At 39.1% G+C, this 22,333-nt stretch overlaps 1 protein-coding gene across 2 annotated transcripts in view; it reads right to left on the bottom strand.

Annotated features, from left to right (window-relative positions):
- Nucleotides 1-1,666: 1,666 nt before the first annotated feature.
- Nucleotides 1,667-22,333, bottom strand: part of kremen1 (kringle containing transmembrane protein 1) — a 73,680-nt gene continuing 53,013 nt past the window's right edge. Inside the window, exons 4-9 of one of the 2 annotated variants that reach the window (XM_014970634.2) lie at nt 12,214-12,338; nt 10,389-10,542; nt 9,179-9,511; nt 6,051-6,290; nt 5,462-5,546; nt 1,667-4,156 (exon numbers count right to left, since the gene is read on the bottom strand). In XM_014970634.2, coding sequence (XP_014826120.1) covers nt 3,997-4,156; nt 5,462-5,546; nt 6,051-6,290; nt 9,179-9,511; nt 10,389-10,542; nt 12,214-12,338 — 1,097 coding nt within the window. In that variant the 3' untranslated portion in view covers nt 1,667-3,996. The remainder of the gene's footprint in view (nt 4,157-5,461; nt 5,547-6,050; nt 6,291-9,178; nt 9,512-10,388; nt 10,543-12,213; nt 12,339-22,333) is intronic. The other variant, XM_014970635.2, reaches the window with a different exon arrangement.

Here is a 22,333-nt window from a genome sequence, read left to right as displayed (position 1 = left end):
AACCTTAAAAACACATTTTCTGACTCATCTCCCAGTTTGGAAACTAACTGAACAGAAAAGTCTCATCTGATTAAATCACACATCAGGTACATCAGATTAAAAGCACTGTTTGGAAATAACTACCTTCAGGCTGGCACTAAAGACACTTTAATTAAGTCTTCCCCTCCGTGTTGAACAATTTTTTTTGCTGTTGTTTATCTAAGGTAAATTTCTCATCTTAAATGTGCCTGAGCTGTTAGCTGTTAGCTGTGTCTCAGTTGAATTTAGGTGCTGAAATAAATCAACTTTTTGATATAAAGTCCACATTGTTACTCTCATCATGCCAACAAGTACTTTCTCCTCATTGGCATGCAGGAGAACCATCTAATGGTTGCTATGGAGACCTGCTGGCTCAAAGATGGGCCTTTTAGATGCAGTTTTCCATGTGTGAGCTTAGGAGTTGTTTTACCTCCATTTCATCCTCATCACTGTGTGACATAGCAAGATAGATTTGAGTCCTTGTCCAGCTGGAAGCCTAGTACCTGTGTCCGGTCTTGGTTGTTTCCCAAGGAAAACAAAAAAACATCGATAACTAAATTTCCTGGCAAGTTTGAATAATTTGAAAAATTTGTTTTTAATATTGCTGTCTGTATATTTATAATGATTTTTTTTCTTTGGCTCTAATCAATCAGTCAAGTTTATTTGTATAACACATATTAATGAAAAGGCAATTCAAAGCATCATGAAAACACAAAAATACAAAAGTCATAGAAGACACCACACAGTCAACAACTAAGAAAACCAGAACACATTACATTTTACAAAGTGCCATGTGATTCAAACTCTGATATATGTAGAGTTTGAATTACTCCCTTCAATGTTTTCTATGTGTTTTTTTGTAATTGTTTTACACTTTACTGTAATGTTTTACTGTAGTATTTGCAGTCAATCTTTTATTTAACCAATAAAAAATGTGATTAAAAATCAGTTTTATAACAGTTTTCTGATCAGATCTGAAGTTATTGCTTTCTAAATAAAGCTGATCTGGACAATTCTGTCAGTGTACATTTGGCTACAAAGTTTTATAAAGCACCAGCAGACACATGTTCTTCAAAAACAAACTCAACCCTCTGGTGAAAAAAACATTGCATGCAGGAACACCTTTTATGAATTAAGAAATCATCTCCAGAGTGCCAGCTTATCCCACATCCTCCTCTGTTTTCTTCTTTTGGTGCTCAAATTATAAAGCTGGACTCCTGCTGTTCCCTCCAAAACACGCATGCTTCACCTCACCCCAGAGGGAAACCAACAGGTCACACATGCTGCTTCTCCAAATCCTCAATGTGCGATGGATGTGTGTGATCATTGCACATAAATGATAAGTATCTAACTTCATAAAAAAGTTTAAAAAAAAATAAATAAAATTTAAAAAAAGAAGTTGGGGCAGATGCCCAAACATGCAAGCAATGAAGCCCTGATCCATTAAAGGAAAAAAGATGTTCAGTTTTGCCTTTTTTTTTTCCCCACAACAGGCTGTAATGGATTGCGAGGGAATGGGATTTGCTTGATCTGATATTTGTGGCCCATATGCTTCTCGGTGACTGACGCTGAATCTGGTGATGAGATGAGGCTTGTTTTATCAACATGATGGAGCAGAAAAAGAAAAAGAAACAAACACAAGTCAGCCTTAAGAAACATGCATACAGTGTTTATTTACAACCAGGACACATTAAATAAAACTACAAAGGTACTTCACTTATACAAAAGATAGATTATATCCCATTCACATACAAAATAACAATAATTTACTGTATAAATTAACATTTCACTATATTTCGCTATTTACAATTTGATGAAAACAACATTTTGGCCCCTTGTGACAGTTTCCCACAGGGCCTATGCTATTGTTTTCCTGTCATCGAGCACTTCAGGACATTTGCAACAATCTGAAGGGGGGGCGATGCGGACATTTTTGAGTGCTCCGAAAGAGACATAGCGTGGAATCTTGCAACCGACTGGAGGACGGGACAGAAGACGGGAGTTTGCATAATTCACCAGGCTAGCCAAACAAATGTACCCTTGTTAGATACCGACTGTCACATTTGGTTAGCTTGTGTTTGATTTGAAAGCGCATTAATTTCCCCGTCCCACTCCTCTCCACGCATGGTCAGCTCTGAACATCGCAGACCCAGGGGCGTCTGCTCACATCCTGCAATGACTGCAGCTGAGCAGATAAGCACAAGACAGCATTGAGTCACTTTTTTTTTTTTTTTCTTACAAAGTTTTAATTGGGAGACAGCGGTGCATTATTCTTTTTTAATTGATTCAGATCCTGCATGAATCTGCTCATTGCTTCAAGTGCTCAGGTTGTTGATCAGGTCATTTTGGTTCATTTTCACCATAATCTAAATGCAAGCCAGGATAAGTACCGTTTTGTTTTGTAAGTACGAGGAAAACCAAGTGCATTGAGTGAAGAAACCACCTCAGGCGTCACAACCCCACGCAGGAAAAACCAACTGCTGATGGCACAATAGTAGATTCTGACCTTTCTGAAGTGGTTAATATATCACAGCTGAAAACTTAACGTTAGCTTGCGGGTCGCACCGCTGAGCACTATCTGAGTATACCGTTTGCATTCAACCTTTCGGGCCTGAAATCTGCGTGACAAGTCCAAAAACTCGAGAGTCTGCTGGTTCTCAAGACACTTCAATGCTGCCTAAGCGTTCTACTTTTGAGCTCGCCAAATGAGAAAGTTTAAAATAAAAGCAGATGGGTCTCTCGAATGGTTTGCTGAGACAATAAAATCAAAGAGTGGTCATAAATATCTCTGTTTCCACAATGAATTATAGGATATACAACAATATTCACCCCCTTTCTCCTGCAATCAAAAGACTGAGAGTTAATGTGAACAATATGTTCAGTAAATGTCCAAGACTACAAGAAGAGCACACAAATTAAACAAAATATATGTTTTTATGAAGAGTAGCTTTCCTGATGGCGGCGGATCTGCTTCCCCTCATACACAAGATCTGGCATTTTTTCCAAAGATAGAAATCCTGTCTTGGGAATCTCACTCCTCATATCTGCGTCGGTTCTGAAGACTGTGAGGATTCCCGGTCGATATAAAGACAGAAACAGATGTGTGGACTCTAATGCAGGGGAAGAGGAGATCCTTAAGGCACTTGAACACCATGAAACCGGAAAGACTCCCACCCACAGCCCAAGCGGGAAAAACAAGCCCCAGATCTTCCCAAGACTCCCAAACTGGCAGCTTGTCAGGAAGAAAACAAATCCCAAACCTTCCCTTGACTTCTTCTCTCCACCCAAACATTGGAGCAAAAGGTGGGTGAGGGAGCTCTCCTTCACTCTGACCAGCACCTAAAGTGCTGTGACATCTCAGTGTACTATTGATTTCCTCTCCCAGGTTATCATGTCAAACACATTAAGGAGAAAAAGAAAGAAGCTCAAGATTAGCGTTTGCAAACAGAGTAGAAAAGACAAACATATACAAGTCTTTGGAGGGAAAACGACTGGCTTTTGACAGCAAATGTTCTTCTGTATGAGGCAGTTAGGAGTTTATGTGAAACTGTTAAGCTTTGACTGCAGGTGTTTAGGTGTGAGTTTTCACTGATGAAGCTGCAGTCTGGAGGGATTTTAGAGGTATGCTGATTGCTGAGGATGGCTGGATGAAAATGGCCCCCTACGTGTTAAGAGCGTCTAGATCTTCTTCCATCCAGTCTCTTAGCTCTCCTCTCTGTTGCTGTGGCCACTTATGCCCCTGTGTGACCCTCCTTCTTTGGTGCTAAGAGGAATGGGAATGCCTTGTCTTTTTTGTTGTTTTGGCCAAAAGGCCATTTAAGCTGTAGTCACTGAGTCAGTTGCCTTTAGTCACTCAGTCGTTTGCTTATTAGTGAAGCGCCTCGTTGGATTTCACTGTCAGGGCCATGTCATCCGACGGCCCTTGAGCAGAATATTTGTGGACGGCGATAAAGGTGGAGAGCAGCATCAGCAGCAGCATTAGTGGCCCACTAGAGGGCTGAGGTCCCCATGGTGGTTCTTTAGCTTCTTCTTGAAGAGGGAGATGGTGGAGGGCCGGTACAGGATGATCCATGGCTCGGAGGACACCGTGCTCTGGCTGCAGCTGTCTGAGCCGCTGACTGTCGGGATGTTCGGCGTCCTGGAGGAGATAATAAGCGGGAGATGAAACAAAAACTAAACTTAGAGCAAGTACAGACAAACCCTCTGGTACTTGTTATTAATGTGAATTTTTGACAGTTTGTTTAATCTTTCTCTAATATTTGCAGCTGCCTGCTGGTCAACTGGAGTTCACAATTTAATCCACTAGATGGCACTACATACTTCAGACTGGATCTTTAATTGTCCAGCTTTGGTAATTTTATATCAAAAATCTACAATACTAACAGTTAAAATGATGTAAAGTAAGGAATTCATTGTAGTTTAAATCATTTATTTATTTATTTATTTTAATCCTCTGCAATAAAACCAAATTTCAAAGAACCTCTGTTCTTTATGCAGTTCAGATTTGACCAGTAAAAACAGAACATTTTGAGCTAGAGATGATTAAATGCTGCCCATATTCCTAAAGCCTTTAAATGAGGAATCTGTGAATCGCACATCAGAATCGTTAGTCAGGTCTTCAGTTTAATTCTGTTCACATTGTTTGCAGCACAGAAATCACTCACAGTCCACATTGACCTGAGCTGCCGTAAGCAATACAAAACTTGTGACCCGCAAACTCTTTACTCATTTTTTTTAGTGCTTGCAATAGAACTAATGGTTTTTGCTACCTATGGTATGTTACACATTTTTGTCAATAAAATAAAATCAACAACAAAAATTTGACAAACACATTATTAAAATAGAGGCATGCAAGGAGTCATGTTTCATGATTTAGGAAGCATAAGATGTTACAGTGAGTCAGATCACTTTTTAAATTAGCTCAAGGTGACGGATTTAAGTGTTTATACTGAACATGGTCTGATCCGGGACGGACACTGCTGCTAGCTACTAATTTTGCTCTTTTTGTTTGTGAAAGCAGGTGATGTATTGCTAATATTACATAAATACCCTGTTCTTCTCTGTACAATTTACATTTTTATTTAGCAGCAGATTTTTAGCTCTTGCAGTTTGTAATTTATCTAAAATAGTTTAATTTCCTTCTCAGTAAAGTTCCGTCTGAACTGCTGCACTGCTAAAGTGCTCCTAAAGAGTGTTTCATCAGTTTTCCCTTAGTATGATTTTAATATGTAGAAAGGCATCACGGTAAAAAGAAACCACTTATGAGGTTTGATTCCACAGAATGCTTCACCTTTTGGGAACTACTTTTCGCATAGATATAACTTTTTACACTCTGAGGTTTGAAATCTGCAAATGTCACATCAGGAATGCAGTGAAGTATCACAGATGAAGGGTTTAACATTTGCCGCTCGGTGGCTCTCGGTTCTAATATTGTCATACTTACTTGACCGTGACATGGAGCAGCAGCTTGGCCACCATCGCCACCACCGTCAGTATGAGCAGAGCAGCCAGAGCGTAGATGGTCCACACTGCAGAGAAAAGGGAGCGACTCAGTAACAAGACATCAAACATCCTGTCACAGTAACAAAAACAAACCCAAGCATGCTGGAAGAATTAGCAAGCGAAGAGCTATTTGAACGCTGCTGGCACACCTGTTTGCAGTGTTCAGCCAGCAAATTGTCAAGAAATGGTGACACATTATCAGCGCACATCTGTTCTCCTCTGGCTGAGGAAAACACAAGGTAGTTGGATGAGGCAAAGCATGTGGGACTCTGGGAGAGGAATGTTTGCAGGAATCAGCAAAGCACAGGACGCCCGCGCTTTGCTTTGACAAACCGTCTGGTTGGGATCATTGGGGAAATTCAAAGTTACTTCACTTCTGAGTGATTGTCAGGTAGAAAAAGCACTTTAAGGTAGAGTCACACTTGGTCTGAACATGCAGAAGCATTTCTGCGGGAAAAAAAGGTTGATCTGAACAGTTTCAGAGGGAAGAGTTCATGCTTAGATTTGAGTATGGTGGGGTGTTAACGTACTAGCGCTGTGGCCGGTGGTCTCGCCGCGTCCAGCCCACTGACCTGGCATGTTGTGCTCGGGTTTGCCGGGGCTGGACGTGATCACGTAGAGGATGTGCGAGGTGCGTCCGTTGGCGGTGCTGTTGGATCCCTCGGTGACGCTGCTGGACAGCTGAGGGCCCAGCGTGCTGGAGGCGTCTTTGTGCTCTTTTTCATCCGAGCCTCTGGGAATTGTAGTCCTGGCGTCCTGCCTTCTGAGAGCTGCACGGAAAATGAATACGCTTTTTAAAACCATCTACCAGCATGTTTAGATTTTAAATTTTCCTCTTGAGAATGAGCTAATCCCAAAATTAATTGATGGCCTGGAGGATGATGTCAAATTATACAGCAAAGGGAGGAGTGAATATTTAGTGCTAACAATTTTTAACAGTAATTCAGAGCTGTGAGGCTTTTCAAAAATTGCCTAAAATTGGCAGCTTCCCACATGGACGAGCTAAATAACTTCTGAAAATGAATAATAATAATAATAATAATAATAATAATAATAATAATAATAATAATAATAATAATTATTATTATTATTATTATTATTACACCATGTAAAAGAGCAACAGTTCAAATAAATGATAAAAATTTAGACAATAAGTAGGTTGAGTGTAGTTAAATTTTTGACTGCATCTGTACATAGTGATTTAGTAAAGTGCCAGTTAAAAACGAGAAGTTTAATTTTACATTTTTAGCCTGTACTTTTTCATTCATCAATGGTTGTAATTTAATTAGATTTTTTTCAGTCAAACCAGGAGAACTTGCATGTTTCTGCTTTTTAATACCAAATATTATGTTGTTTTAAATTTGATGCAGCTATTTTTTGTAGAAAACCTTTAAAATTAAAATCTGTTTATCCTGTATTTAATATGCATATGTGTCTTTACCAGTGTACCTCTACCTGATAATGTATTGATGAATATGATGAAGTTGCTCTCATGAAGTCAACAGCTCACCAAACCATCTTCATTAAAGACCCGGAACCACAAGTAAAGACTCGTTTCTGTCCGCCATGAATGGTGGTCGGATTCAAAAGCAGCGTGGGATATTTTTCCTACTTTTCACATAATCGCTCGACCTGAGTGTGATGTTCCCGGAACGTCCCACATGTTTCCCATTTGCAGGCAAAATGGCATGCTTCAAACCCAGTCACAGCTGAAATGCACCACCATCCTCATCTGAGAGCGTTTACCCTGAAATTACAGCCCAGCCTCCCAGCCTGCCACCATGGAGATACAGAACGGATTTAGTGCCGATAATCAAACTCGATGATCTTTCTTCTCTCTCGGCTTGGCTCCTTGTTCTGTTCACCTACTGTATCGATGTAAAGTTTGATTTCAGCCTTTCAAAACAGAAGCTTTGACTCTACGGGGTGACCTTTTCCTGCATTGCGTCTCTATTTCTTGGCTACACGACGCCTCAAAGAAAACAAGAGCCACGCCTGTGAAGAGGTCAGGAGATTCTGACCTCCTGATATTGTTTCAGTGTAACTCCACCGAGGCAGAAAAATGACAGGAATATAAATAGCGACAGAGAGGGAGGAGCGGGAACAGACTGCATCGCTCTGTGTCAGCCTGTCACCTACACCTGGTTATGTCATCTTACGATTTACGCGTCCCTTTAGAAATTAACATGATATTAAAATTGTGCAAAACACAGCAGGGCAGTCTGGGAAAAAAAACAAAAAACATGTGGCTTTAAATTCACTGCAGTTTTCCCAGCTGTTCTTCACAGTAAAATTGGATTATAAGAAGGTGCACTGACAGTACTATGTACATAGTTGTCCAACATATTTGCTTTGAGGTTCAGCAGGGAGCAAACTCTGGAAAAGCCAAGCAGCCTGCTGACAATGGAGCAAGTTCCTTGAAAAACAAATTTATCCAGACACGCAGGATCATCTGCAGCTGCGGAGAGAGATCCACAGCGCCTTGCGAAAGGTTTCGCAGAACTTGAACTTTTTCACCTTGTGTCATGTTACAACAATGAATGCCGATGTATTTATTGCAATTTCATGTCAGAGACCAGCATGAGGTGGTTCAAAACTTCAAAACGGAAGAGAATAAAAACATGGTTTCAACATTTTTACATGTAATATCTGAAAAGTGTGGAGTGCATTTGTATTCCTATGAACCAACACTGTAGAAAAGTTTAAACACAGTCAGGTTGGATCTGCAGCATGTGGGAACTGGAACTTTCAAATCTTTCCACAGATTCTCAGTTGTATTGAGAGCCAAACTTTGACTGGGCCATTCTAAAACCATTACCTTGTTTCTCTGCACCTACTGAGAAAAAAACATTTCCCCACAGTATGATGATGCCAATATGATTTAGTTTGGTTTAGTTTAATTTAGTTTAGTCACAATTCATATACCATGATATATATTTAGAAACTATTTACTTAAAAAGGATTTAGGTAGAAGTATAAAATTATTTGATCCTGCCAACTTTCTTTTATATGCGTTACTTTTTGCACATTATTCATTTACAGAACAGGAAATAAAAAAATATATTTACATATAAAATAAAATGAACAATCATAAAAAACAGAACAACTTCTTTTGTAACAGCTGGATAACATAATTCAAACCATTTGTTTCAATCAAACATAAAACCTCCAACATCCTTTTTATCTTGTTCTAAACTGAGTTATGTCATTATATTGTTTCAATTCAACATTTGACCAGTTCCATGAAGCCACTCTTCACACACAGATACACGCACATACTTTTCTATCAAGATGGACTCTCTGATTTTTAAATTGACTTATAGCTTATCTTCCTGCCACAAAACATATCTTTATGATTTTGTGACTGGGCTCAAAGAAAAACTACAGTTTTAAATTTAACCAAATCACAAAAATTCAATATATTTGACTTTAGACATTATATGTTTGTGGTGTACTTCAAAGTAAACTAATATGCAACGTTTTTCTTTGAGCTAGTCTCTCATAAAAGCCAGATTTGTAAGGTAAATGACTGATCGTTGTACCTCATGAGCATCAGAGCTAACAGGAGATAACTTCACTAAAACTGCTGAACAAAATACTATCAAGTCAGCACACAGAGTGTAGTAGGTTTACAGGATGCAGTAGTAATTAATCTTACCTTGGTACAAAAGAGCAAAGCCATGAGCCTGATTGGTCCGATCCGAGAAGAAGTACAGAATGACAAAGTCTCCTGTGATGTTCACCAGGCCCCGCGGCGGGCTGCGCCAGTCGAAGCGGGCAACCACCTCCCTGGTGTAGCCGTCCAGAAGCTCCACCATGTCGGTCTGGTCAGAAATGTCGAAGAAGGTGAAGTTGAAGAGGATGGCGTAGGATCCGGGGACCTGGATGGTCCAGTAGCAAACGCGGCTGGCCGCATATTTGTCAGGGAAGTCGGGGGAGTAGATCACTCCAGCGGGGGACGTGTAGTTCCCGCCACAGGCGCCAACCCGGACTGAGGGCAGGAGGAGACGAAGCACGTCAGAGATGAATGAATTTCTAAAGATGCTCTGATCCTGAAATAAGCTCATGTATGAACTGATAACAGAGATACTCAGAAGGCAGCAGAGCACTGGATTTAAAAAAAAATCAACATGATGTGTAAGGTTTTATATAGGTAAATAATTTAAATAGCAGTTTTAATCCTGATGAAAACATTTTTTATTACCACATAAATTTTCTTAGGCTGGTAGCGAAAGCTGCAGGCAGACATGAGTTGAATTGCATTATAATTTCTGACTTTTACTGATTTATTTGAGGATTTAACAAACAACTAGAAGCTAGAAATCAGTTTATTTTATGCATTTTTGTTTTAAATCTTTGTGTAAATACTGTGAAATCCTGAAACTGTGGCATTTTAATCAAAGTTATCACACTGTGAGAATAATTGCAGTTATTGTCAATGCAGACAAATTTAATAAAAGAAAAGGTTGACGCTGCATTCTACAGCTGACACTTTACATTGTTCCTCAACTTGTTGCACTGTTGATTGTTTAGAGCCTGAATTTTATCCCTGTGTTGTTTTTGTCTGCTGATTCCCCTCTGGAACAGTAAAGTATATTCTATTCCATTCTGTTGTAGCCATCATGTATTTCAAAAATATGTAAATAATGAACAAAATAAATATGAATATTCATGCAACTGTGACATGTGGAAAATCTAAATTTATTATGTCCATGCAATATCAAGCAGGCGCTGGGTGCTAACTTTTAGGCTCACAGAAATCGCTGCAAAGTTTTCACCACACAGTTTTGTCAAACTTTCCCCTAAGAAGTTAATTTTTCCACCAAACTGCAGCACAGGCATGAGAAAAATGCCTCAGCGGCGTTTACCGTCAAAGACGATGATCCAGCCGTCTCCTCCGCAGGGCTGAGTGTGATCGCCGAAGCAAACGTGGTTACACTCCATGCTGGACGACTCTACATGGTCTTGCAGGTCTGCTTCGTTGCCACAGAAGCAGGCATAACCTGACTCCATGCCGGCAAGCTGCAAAACAAAAAGTTTGGAACAAACTCCAGTCAGTGATTTTCATTTGAAATCAATTTGGCAAGGCAGACATGGAGACAAACCCTCCAGGGTCTCAAGTCTGCTGACTGAGAAGCAATACAATGAGATATTCTCAGCTGTTAGAGGAAAAAATGCTGAAAATATACCAACATACACCATAAACTGTTGACTTTCTGAGGTCTTTTAAATATCAAAAATCACATTTATGTTCATTGCTGTTTACATTTAATTTGTATGGATTAGCAAACAGTATTTTCACCCCTTAATATTTTCACATTTTCCCAATTTACAGCTGCAAACATCACAGCTAAAACTCGTGTGTAGGAAAGATGTGAGCTGATACTGACAAATAAAATCACCTCTGCGTAATTGTTTTTATGTCACCCAGCTGCACTCTTCATCAAGTCTAACTGAGCTTGAACTTTTTTGTGAAGATTAGACAGAAATTTTAGTCTTTATATGTGCAAAGCTAGGCATGCAGCAAAAGGCTCTTCTACACAGTATTAGAAGAGCCTAATACAGAATATGAAGTCTGAATATGAATTTGTGCCACACTTTTCAGTTTTTTTAGTTATTATTTTGAAAAGCATACATCAGTTTCCTTCCTTTTTACAATTAGCTGTAAAAACTTTTACACTGATCCATCAAAAAAAAAAAATCAACTGAAATACATAAATGTTTGTGTTTGCAACATGACGAAATGGGAAAACGTTTAGGGGTTTGAATACTTTTCTAAGGTGTAATGTGTACATAATGTGAAGGAAGAAACTCATACAGCTTTTCCCATAAAAACAAAGGTTAATGATAATTAGCTCCTTAAAGATTTGGAACATGACAGTAAAAAAAACCTAAAAACTTCACCCCTAAACGTCCTCCCAGACACTGGGAATGCTTGTTCTCAAAAGAATCATTGTCTTTCATTCAAAAAAGACACCATTGTTCCAATTTCTGGGCAGAGATGAATTTGGTGAATTGAAGGTATGGGCAACATTTCCCACCCTCCATGTTTTGTGTCATGAAACAGGAATTCATTCAGCCTCTGCTCACCACACAAGCCGTAAAATGAAGAGACAGATTTATGCCTCGCTCAAAAAGTCATGTGGGCTCGAGATTCTCAAGTATTTATTGTTTGTCAAGGACAATAACAGTAAAACAAAAACTAGCAGCCTCTTTCTGCAGCATGTGCACAGCAGCTAGCAGGTGAAAAGGACTCATCTGTGTCTGTCACTGTGGACGGAGGTGGGGCGGATCTGCTGGGACAGAAAATCAACACCTGGCGCAGTCTGTGGCGGCAACAATTGTTGTGATGGAAAAATGAGAAAAACCTTTCAGAGATGGTGTCCAGTGGGCTAACAGCCATTCATTTCCCGCTGTCAGGCCTAATTATTGGGATAATTTGTCATCTGCAGACTGGTTTAAGGCAGCATGGTTGATGGCTGAGTAATAAGGTCATTCAAATGACAACAAAACGAACCATCATTCACGTCAAAAGTGAACTCAAGACTAATTTAAGTGCAATATGGACAGTTTTCTGGATGATATTTAATCCAACAGGTGGACAAAAAAAAATTCCTTCAGGTGTTTTCTTTGTCCTTGAAGTTGCACATTTTCCTTTCTTTCAGCGAACTGTGACGTCATGGTAAATCTCACCGAGTATTTCTGACTTCGACAGAAGTTGATGCAGGTCTGGATCGTGAGTTTGTTGGAGATCTCATGGACTCCAGGCAGAGTCGGAGGATGACCGGTGTCTTTGAAGCAGCCCAGGTTCCCAGGCACTGCAGAGAGACAGGAGAAGGGGGGAAACGTCATTAGGAGATTGGGATTAGTTTTATGTAATTTATTGAACATTTAACTTAACATTGTGCAAGGTCAGAATTAAATACATGAACACTCCATTGAAATTAGTCAATTACTGAATCAATAAACTGTTTGCACTTCTTGTTATTAGCATTCTGGAAAAATATACAAAAAGAGAATGAATCTGAAAAGGTGCAAAGATGCATGAATGGTTGTATTTACCGTCTTTCATTCTCTACAATTTCCCTCCATCCTGACCAAACAGATGCAGATAAGAGATGGAGCATTTTCATATCACAGCTCTGTAGTTTTATCTGTCTGCCTCCTTTAATCCACGGTATATTTATTAAATTGAGTCCCATCTCAAATACCATCTCTTTAAATCTAGCAAAGTGATTACACATTCCAAAGCTTTTAAATTCAGCATAATAGCCCAGGAAGAGCCAATAAAGCCTCTGGCAGTCCATGTCCCATTTATGATTTGTTTTTCATATAAATTGGCTTTCTTGTGTTTTATTGCAGCATTGTGGAGTGCAACAAATTTGACAAACAGTAATACATTCATAAATTGAAAGCTATTTCCATGGGAAGCAAGAAAAAAAAAACATTTTCCTTTGGAGGGGTATCATCCAGCTACAGGGCGCAGAAGACCTCATTAAAACAAAGATGGACGAGACATGAGCAAAGATTGTCAATCACGCTTTTGGACACAACTGGAATGCAAAATTGAAAGCCGTGAGATATATATTGCTGTTACATATCAAGGGATTTATTTGATCACAAGTTGGATATCAAACAGAGGAACGTTTGTTTTTGGTGCAGTAACAACGTCTCGGTCTCTGGATGCAAAGTTTGACGAGTCCGGAGACTTCAGGGCTGTTCGTCCCCCGATGCTGCGTTGTCCCAGAACTGAGACTCTCGGCAGCAGTCGTCAAAATAACAAGCAGAGCCGCTGATGGCAGCCGGCACCAGCGAGAAGCATTTTCACTCTGCTGTCCTGGTTCTGTTTTGGAACGAACCGATAATATGCAAACAGAAACATCATGGACAGACCATAAATTTGGATTAAATATTTACAACCTCGCTGCGGTCAAAACATCTTGCGTCGAACTGACCTTGATAAAGACCACACACACACACACGCACACACACGCACACACACACACACACACACACACACACACACACACACACAGTTTGGGTCTATGGTGTTGGTGCCAGTGTTAACTTTTTAGCTGGCACGAAGGCTCGCTGCCATCCCCAGTGAAATTCTGCAAATTCTTTCTGTTTATGAAAGAATTAAGCACAAAGGCTTTTCAGAAAGAAAAGTGTGACATGTTTAAGATTCCGCCACAGACTGGTGGGTACAAGGAGAAACGGCACGAAACAGACACATTCTCAATTGTTGGCCGCAAAGCGACCATTATTTGGTCTTCCACCGCACTGTGTTTGACAAATGACTCAGCATTTGAAGACAAAGTCATCTAACTCTGTCGCACAAGCAATAAATCATGTGCAGCATTCTTTGTTGTTGTTGTTGTTGTTTTTTTGAGCTCCAGCCAAGCCACAGCTTGAGAGGAGGGTAAATACGGTTGCTTGGGTCATTTACTGTGACACGAAGGAACACACTGCCTAAGTTAGGAGCAGGATTATATGACAGGTTAAAGGGAAATAAGAAAGTAATGAGAGTGTTTGAGGTTTTCAGTGTTTCATACAGAGAGCAAAGAGATCTGGGGAAGCAGTTTTTTTATTATCTGTTGCTCAGGTATGCACTGGATTGACCCCTGAGGAGTGTGCACCGCAGGAGCAGAGATAAACACCTGGCTGGAAACCAGCAACCTCCCTCCAAGCAAGGCACTTCAGTGATGCCTTATGAAAAGCAAAGTGGGGGGAAAAACTGCTACTGCAGGGCTCAGCAGCTCAGATTAAAGGCAGAAATAATCTTTTTTTTTTTTTCACTCTGCTTTGACATGAAGATTTCAGACTGCAGTCAATTTATCGTTCTTTGTCCTCGTCTTGTCTCACTTCGCGCCGTCGAGCAGCAGGTGGGATCGTATCACGCCGGAGCAGCTTTGGATTTTACGCAGTTCTTGCGACGTTCCTACCCGTCTTTATCCCAAAAGTTGTCCTGCCTCAAAACTCCTGGAGAAAACAACCATCACAAACATCTGTGCTGCAGACTCAACAAGCACAAATATCCACTTAGAAAAAAAGCACAAAAATGTTTAACACACTTCAAAGCTGCTGGTGGAATTTGGGCTTTAATGAGCCAAAGGGGAGAAAAGGAGGAAACACAAGGAGCTCCGATCCAGACCTATGAAAACCTGTGGAGATCACAGCGGGACGGGGGCTCAGTTGGACCCGTACACTCACAGCTTGGTTTGTTTACCTTCCTGCACAGAAACACACAGCGCCTAACAACAGATATATGTTCCTCGGTCAAGAACCCCCAAAAAGCACAAGAGTGGTAAAGACAAGAACAAAACACGCAGGGATGAGGTTGAAACATCAAACATTTTGCGGTAGGCGCTGGCAGCGAGTTCATGCAAGCAGGTTGATGAGCTCAGGCGACAAACGTGTTATTATGGGAAGAAAATCTGAAATTCCTACGACATCTGGAGGGTTAAAAGAAAAGACAGAAAACTCCAAAAACGCATTTAGAGGTCGTCTCTCTAATTATATTAAATTGACACAGCTATGGCTTTCTGCTTGATCTTCATAGCACAGCGTTCAAGATGAGGCAAGGCAGGGAACATGAGGTCAAATATTAGGTCATTGGAGTGCTTCAGGGATTCAGTTCAAAAGCCAAGATCACAATTTGTTCCAGCCAAGAAGACTACAAAGACGAGCAGTGATTGATTTTTAAACATGGTTATTTTTCTCTATTTCAAACAACTTGATTACTTGGAATTGTCTTTCTTGTGTTTTACTGAACGTAATAAATCAAGGGAGTGTCCTTTGGGAGTTAAAATATAAAGTGAAAGTCAACAAATCCATAAAGAAAGGCTTTAATGTTGTTTATGGGTATGTTTCTTTCTGTTTTATGGGAATGGTTTTTGATTTATTTATTCAAAAAAAGGAACATTTACAACAAGTTTGCAAAAAGCATTCAAAATCCCTTTGTCTTAAGTAATTAAATGAAGTGTTAATGACATCCCCATTACAAAACGGAACTATATAATACTGTCGTGAGACTGAAATGCGATTCTAAGACTTAATTCTTTATGTTTACAAAAAAGTTAATGTTTTTGTTAAAACTCGGACCAGATTTAGTATTTATCTGATTCTAATTTGGTTCTAATGCTGAAAATAAATTGAAAATGCTGGTTTTTATGTTTTAACAAAATGGTAGCAATATGTTTAATAAATCTGAAACTGTATTTTAAAAAATCTTTGTTCAATGTGTAGTTACGTATCGACTAGACTTATGTAAATACTACTTTAGTTTGCCCTGATAGAAAGCTTGGAATCTAAAGTTAACATTAGCAGCTAACGTTAGCCATAAGCTATTCTCACAATGCTTCCTAAATATTAGTAAATTGGTTCCTTTTTCTGTCCAATATCCAAAATACTAATAAAAATAAGTTGCTGTGGTGAATTTTAATGCTTTGTAATCAGGTATTATCAGCTAACTTGATAAGAAGTCTATATTAGTCCACTCCATCTACAGAACAAGTAAACTTTTAGCAACTAAAAAAAAAAAAAAACAAAGTAAGCTAATTAGGTATAGAATCAAATCAATGAATAAGCTGTTTTACTTGCTCTAAACAAACATTAAAAGTGATGCTTCTTGATTTTCCTCGGTAAGGAACCACTGTGAGTTTCTGCCTGAGCAGTTCTGGGCGTGGGAACATGAACGGTCAGCTTAAAGAGGCTGATTGACAGCACCCACACAGATCAGAGATGAAATCTCCCCCGGGGGCTTTAACGTGTGGGTGACGGCATGAGGTTTGCATAATGAGTAATTACCTTCGCAAAGTAATAAATGAACATTTTTCAGACTATTTTTCTTCTGCTCTCTTAAGTCAATTCAGTAATTTTACTTTGTTGCTTCAGCACGTCTAAGTATGGAAGATTAATTATTTTAAAACACATTTACGTTTAGCCAAAATTACATATAACTGTTCAACAGGTAACAGAATTGAATTAATATTTCCTCAGATTGTAAAAATCTAACACCCAAAACAAAGTCATGCTCCTTTTTGTGTCGTAACCTAAAGAACATTTTAAACTCCTCCATGTCTTTCAGTTCTCATGAGAACCTCCTTGTTTCTAGCTGCACACTATTTGCATCTAACAGGCAGATTAACGCTTAATACGATGCTGCAAATTCTTACAAGCCACGACGACGTATTGCTAACACAGACAAACGGTCCTGAGCAGTTTCTATTAATTTCACAAACACACCAGCAGAGGAGATAAGTCCAACACCTGAGGATTTTGCAATCGTTGAGGCTGCCAGAGACAAAACCTCCAGAGAAAATAAATGCAGGCATGATGAGACAAAGTAAAAGACTACTTTTCTCTGTACTGTTTCACATGCTTTACATTCTGGCAGCTCTGCAAAGCAAAACACATTATTATTATTTTTATTATTTTTCATTTGTAGTAGTGTTTAACCTTCAAGCGCCTTGTAATAGAAGTCAGTGTAGTATTACAGAATCTAATTTAGTTTTTGTTTGACTCAAGGGTGAATAGAAAGCAAACTGAATAGACAAAATAGACAAAAATAACCAGTGTGAAAAATTAAAAATGATCATTTTAGTTGCATCACTGCTTCATTAATATCCAAACCAAAAGTCATTAGTGTTTACACTAGAGAGCAGCACTTAGGTTGAAGGAGTTTATGTGGGATTTTAAAAGCTCATTCCTCAAGTGCTTAAAGGATCATTGCAAATAATTTAAAACAAAGGTGCACTGAAGTCTTGGAAAGTCTTCCAGCAGCTCATGAATCCGACCCAAGCAGGTTAAGTGTTTAAGTTTAATGCGCTGCCCCTATGCTTTCTGTCCTGTGTCTTTATTCCCTGCTTTGTCTCGTTTCTCGATGTGACTCGGCCTCGTTTATTACCGCTTTTGTAGTACGGTATATTCAATACGTAAACAAATACAGCTGCTGCATTTCGCCGAGCCTGTGATTACTTCAGTCGACTGCGCCGCAGCCCACCAGAACATAAGGAAAAATGGAGAAATATGCCACAAAGCTCCCCCAGGACTTTCTGGAAACTCAGCATGGTTTGTCAAGAAGTGGGAGTTGCTGTTGTGTGTTTTAGCTGCTTTTGTTTTTCTATGCGGATCATAAATTCTCCAGCCACTAAATGGGACAAGTTTGCAACTTAAACTTGTTCAAATAACAGACTTATTATTTGTCAGGAAGAGAAAAGGAATTAGATCTAACCTACAGATTTACCAATGCATGTTTCTCTGTTTGCCTTTTGTGCAAACTACACAGGTAACAAATACATTCATAAGTGGAATCTGTGCGAGTGATTTTTCTTTGTTTGTGTGTGAGGTGGAGACTGCTACAAGACTGAGACAGAGCAGATCAATGTCCCCGCTTGGGGCCTTGGGATAGTGACTAACCATCTAATTAGAGGGAAGGGAGAAGAAGCAGGGCTTTAAATGAATAATTAGTGTCTTCTCTGAGTCCGAACAATGCAGGGAAGACATGAAAAATGGCCACCACACTGCATCGCCGCCTCTGCCGACAAACTAAATAGGCCGTGTCCTGAGGAGAGCCAGGAGACCTGATACCGGGGAGATCTGGAGATGAAAAGACGAGCAGATACTTTGTGGCCACCGTAGGTGAAAGATAAGCACTTCATTTATCATCACATACTTTCCAAGACAGTAAAGTCTCATTCGTCTGGAGTGACAGGCTCCACTGCTTATCTGGGCACCAGATGCTAACTTTAGAATCTCTCACTTTCTTATTGCACATTTTCAAACTGATGTAAATAAACTTTTCTTCAAATGCTACACTGCAGAGTAAAGCCTCCTGATTCAGAATGAAAGACAACAACAACAAAAACAAAACACTGCATTTCTAACGCAGTGATCCCACAAAGCAGCTGAAGACAACAACTGCGGAAAAACATGAAGACCTATTTTGTGAAAAGATGAGCGTGAAACAACACAAACATTTGAAATTCCCCAGTCAGTCAGTAACAGGAGTATTAGTTTTGCCAATAATATGACTTTGAAGAACAGCATAAAACTATGATCATTATTTCACTGGAGCCTGGTTTGCTGTGTATTTAGAAGACATGATGTGAGTTCAGGTGACAGATTTAGGACTAAAATGAAATCTCAGTTTACAATTAGAACAATTTAGCTTGTTATTTAAAAAAATAGTTTTGTTTTTTTTTTTGCTAAATTTGTTTATAATAGACTTTTCTTTGCCTGGAAATGCTCTGCATTTGCATTTTTTGGACAGGAAGATTATAAATGCTGGGACACAGCCAACCTCGATTTCCTGTGACTTCTATGTAAATAACCTCCAACAACAAAGCTAATGATGGTTTAAAACAGGGGTCCCCAAACTTTTTCCTGCGAGGGCCACATAGCTGTTCCTTTCTGTGGTCGGGGGCCGGTCTTAGTTTTTGCAGAAAGAAACCTTAGAAAATTCTTGTAGACGGGGGGGGGGGCACGACAACGACGAAGACACATTCGCGCTTTTAGATAGATCTTTACCCAGAATGCAAATGGAAAAAACCGTGAGTGAAACGGTGACTGGGACTGACGAGTATATATTCCATTGAGAGAAAGTAAGTTTCACATCTGCTCAAAAGCCCCCTGGTGGTTGAAGAAAAATCCACATATAAACCAGAAAATACATTATATGAAAAAAAAAAAACACTGAATGCTCTCTGGTATGAGGAGGCGGGCCAGATCCGGCATTGTTCAGGACCCCTGGTTTAAAATGTCATAAAATGACTGTTTTGTAAATTTCTCTTGGGTGAATTAGATCTAGTGATTGGAGAACTCTGATCAAATGTTAATCCACTTTGGTCTCAACTTTCCTCAGACTCCCTGTTAGCTTCATAGTTCAGGACCAACAAATCTGTTTCAACAGAGACCCAGGAAGGCCAACCGAGCTACAGAAAGTATTTGAGATTAATTTCAAGTTGCTGAGTTTCCAACTCATCCATGACAGCGGTAGTTTAAATTTAGCAGCCTGGCAGATGATAAAAATGTTCCATTTACTAGGAAGAATCAATCATTTTGTTTCTTTGTACTTGTCAATGTCTTAAATGTAAAAGCAGAAAAAGTATTTTAAGCTAAATGTTTGAAATAAAATGTCTTTCTTTCACTCTAAGTACCTTTCTATTGACAAAATAACCAAAATAAACAGCTTAGACTGACTACATTGTTTTAATTAAATGTAAAAAACAAAAGATCACATACAGGTAATAGATAAAATAACAACTTTTAAGATTTCAATGATAAGTTTCGCATTCACCTGAAGCAATGCTGATGTTCTTTTGGCCATTAGCCGTCGTTTATGAACCCTGAGTGCTTGACCTGCTGTCAGTCTCCTCCTCTTTCTGAAGGTAAGCACAAAACAATTGCCAGTCTACTTGTTCTCATTAGCAAACATTCTACGAAACCCGCTGCCCTCATGATCAATACCTCTAATTCCCTAATGGCCCGAATGATTTAAATGAACTACGTCTAAAGAATCAGAAGCCAGACGAGGGAGGAAATCTCTGTGGTGCCCTCCTGGTTGTTTCTGGAGGATTTTTCTGAATAAAAGGTTTCTTCACAGCACTATTTCGTCTTTGAAAAGATTAGATACCACAGAGTGTGTTCAAGGCTTTAAAATCCACTTTTTGCTTCCTTACAAATAATAGTACAACTACTTTTTGGCACTCCTGGTGAAGATATTGGGAAAACCCATAAAATAAATTCATCTTTTTATTGTAATTTAAATCTTTACAACCCAACACTAACCTTGCCAGGATTCTCTTACAACTTTTCAGTTTTGAAGCGAATATACAGAGATCAAACCATTCCTTTTCACATAATGTTGTATTGACTCCTATATTCTTCACTTCAAGTTACTCCACAGGTTTTTCTGCAAGATTTGCATTTGGGGAATGAGATGGTCCAGGAAGATGGTTGACATTTTGCCTGTTGAATCATTTCTGTGCTGATCTTTGGTCAATTAAAGTCAAATAAATAAGACAGATTTCTTGGGATTTTCACACTTGTTTCATTGTAAGGAGGCCTGTATACCAAAGAACACTTTAGAAAATACTGTGTCTGTTTTCAAAAAGAGAAAAAAGCCTTTCAACATCTCAAATAACATTTTAAAGAATCTCTATTCTATGTAGAAAGCTCACTGAAGTATAAGGTAAACCCTAACCAGTGAAATCATTTAGGATTTTGAACTACAGACGGTCATATTTGGACCAGACACCTTAAAGAACCCAACATAGCTGCCCTTTAATTTAGTGCCATGTCATAACCTGTAACTTTAGTATTAGCAGGCGGCTCCAGCACACAGAAACAACCTCCTACAGGCCAGTGTTTACAGAGCAGAACTCTTCTCATGAGTTGACATGCAAATACGCAACAAGAAAACTTATTTGGGAATTAACCACCTTTTTTTTACTCATTCCAATCTCTTGTAGAGTGTCACTCTGGCAGAAAGCTGTATAACCCTAATTAAAACAATATCAGTGTTTTCAATAATTCTGATCATAATTTCTTAAAAGTCGATAAGTGTTTAGGGCTTTCTGTCTCTCACCACACCTTGACCATTTCAGCAAATTGCCTTTATTTCTTCACTATGTAAATATCTAACCACTAATATTTACAATATGTGCCGACCAACAGAGAGGCTTCCACTAAGCAAATTAGTAATACTTGTAAAACTAAACAAGCTGCATGTTGAAAAATGTGCTTATGTACACATTTGGAAAAGTAATTTGTTTTTTAGAGACTAGAAACAAATTACACAGTTGGTATCCTCATGATAAGTGTTTATTTACAGTTAGGACCCTTTCTGAACTCTTCCGCCAAAGGGAGCCACATGATAAGCCAGCCAGGGTTTCCTGATTTGCTAAAGTTGCCAGTAATAAATCCATCTTTGTCTCCTAAAAGTCCCAATTTTAATTTTTCCTCCATTACCAATATGAGTGGAAAAGAACAGCAACCTTCTTCAGCCAAAACATCAGCTTGCATGACTGACCGCAATTCAACATCGGAAAAAATATACTTTATTTATAGGAGCCTTTTAACAACCAGAATTAACCCAGTGTGCCAAAGGATTTGCTGTCTCATAATCTGGATATCTGACTGTATTGACACTGTTGTATCTGGAGCAGAAAATGAATTCAAGCACACACCCCGTTCTCTACACAGTGGTGTCTGAACCTGCTTCAGAGTGCAGGCAAAAAGCTCTGCTTGTGGTGACAGCTGGCATCAGACCACCTAGGGAAAATATTCCGTCTCTAAAAACAATAAAGAGTGAGATAAATTATGCAATCACAGAAACCCGAAAGCATCACAAGGTCAACCGCCACGAGGCAGAGCCGAATCTCAGCTTCAGTCAAACCACATGAGTGACTTTGCATCAAAAACATGTTGTCTTGTTTTAATTCACTCTTTTCTTCTTAAGGCAATTAATTACTAATTTAGGTTTATTAAAACTGTTTCCCTCCAACTGGATTCCTACTGCAAAGTTTTGCTTTACAGGTGTTTGGAAGTAACAACACAGACACCGATATAAAGTTTCATCAAGATATTTAGAAAGAGCTCATTTTCACTTCTACAAAAAAAAAATCAATAAATGCACTAATTGTTTTCTACTAAAGTTGATGTTACTATTTTGTATGCTGCCATGCATGCTCACATATTGAAAAACATGCAAAACAGTCTATGTAGAAAAATTAAAAAGTGCCATTTATTTATTCATTTTCCTGTTGTTTCATTTAATTGCTGGTCGTTCCCCTCATTCTGTTGCCGCCCT

This window comes from Poecilia mexicana, unplaced genomic scaffold (genome assembly GCF_051168715.1).
Source record: "Poecilia mexicana isolate PSO_F unplaced genomic scaffold, ASM5116871v1 scaffold_9, whole genome shotgun sequence".
Classification (NCBI taxonomy): domain Eukaryota; kingdom Metazoa; phylum Chordata; class Actinopteri; order Cyprinodontiformes; family Poeciliidae; genus Poecilia; species Poecilia mexicana.
Note: the sequence above shows the minus strand (reverse complement) of the source record. Positions and strands in the feature narration are given on the sequence as shown.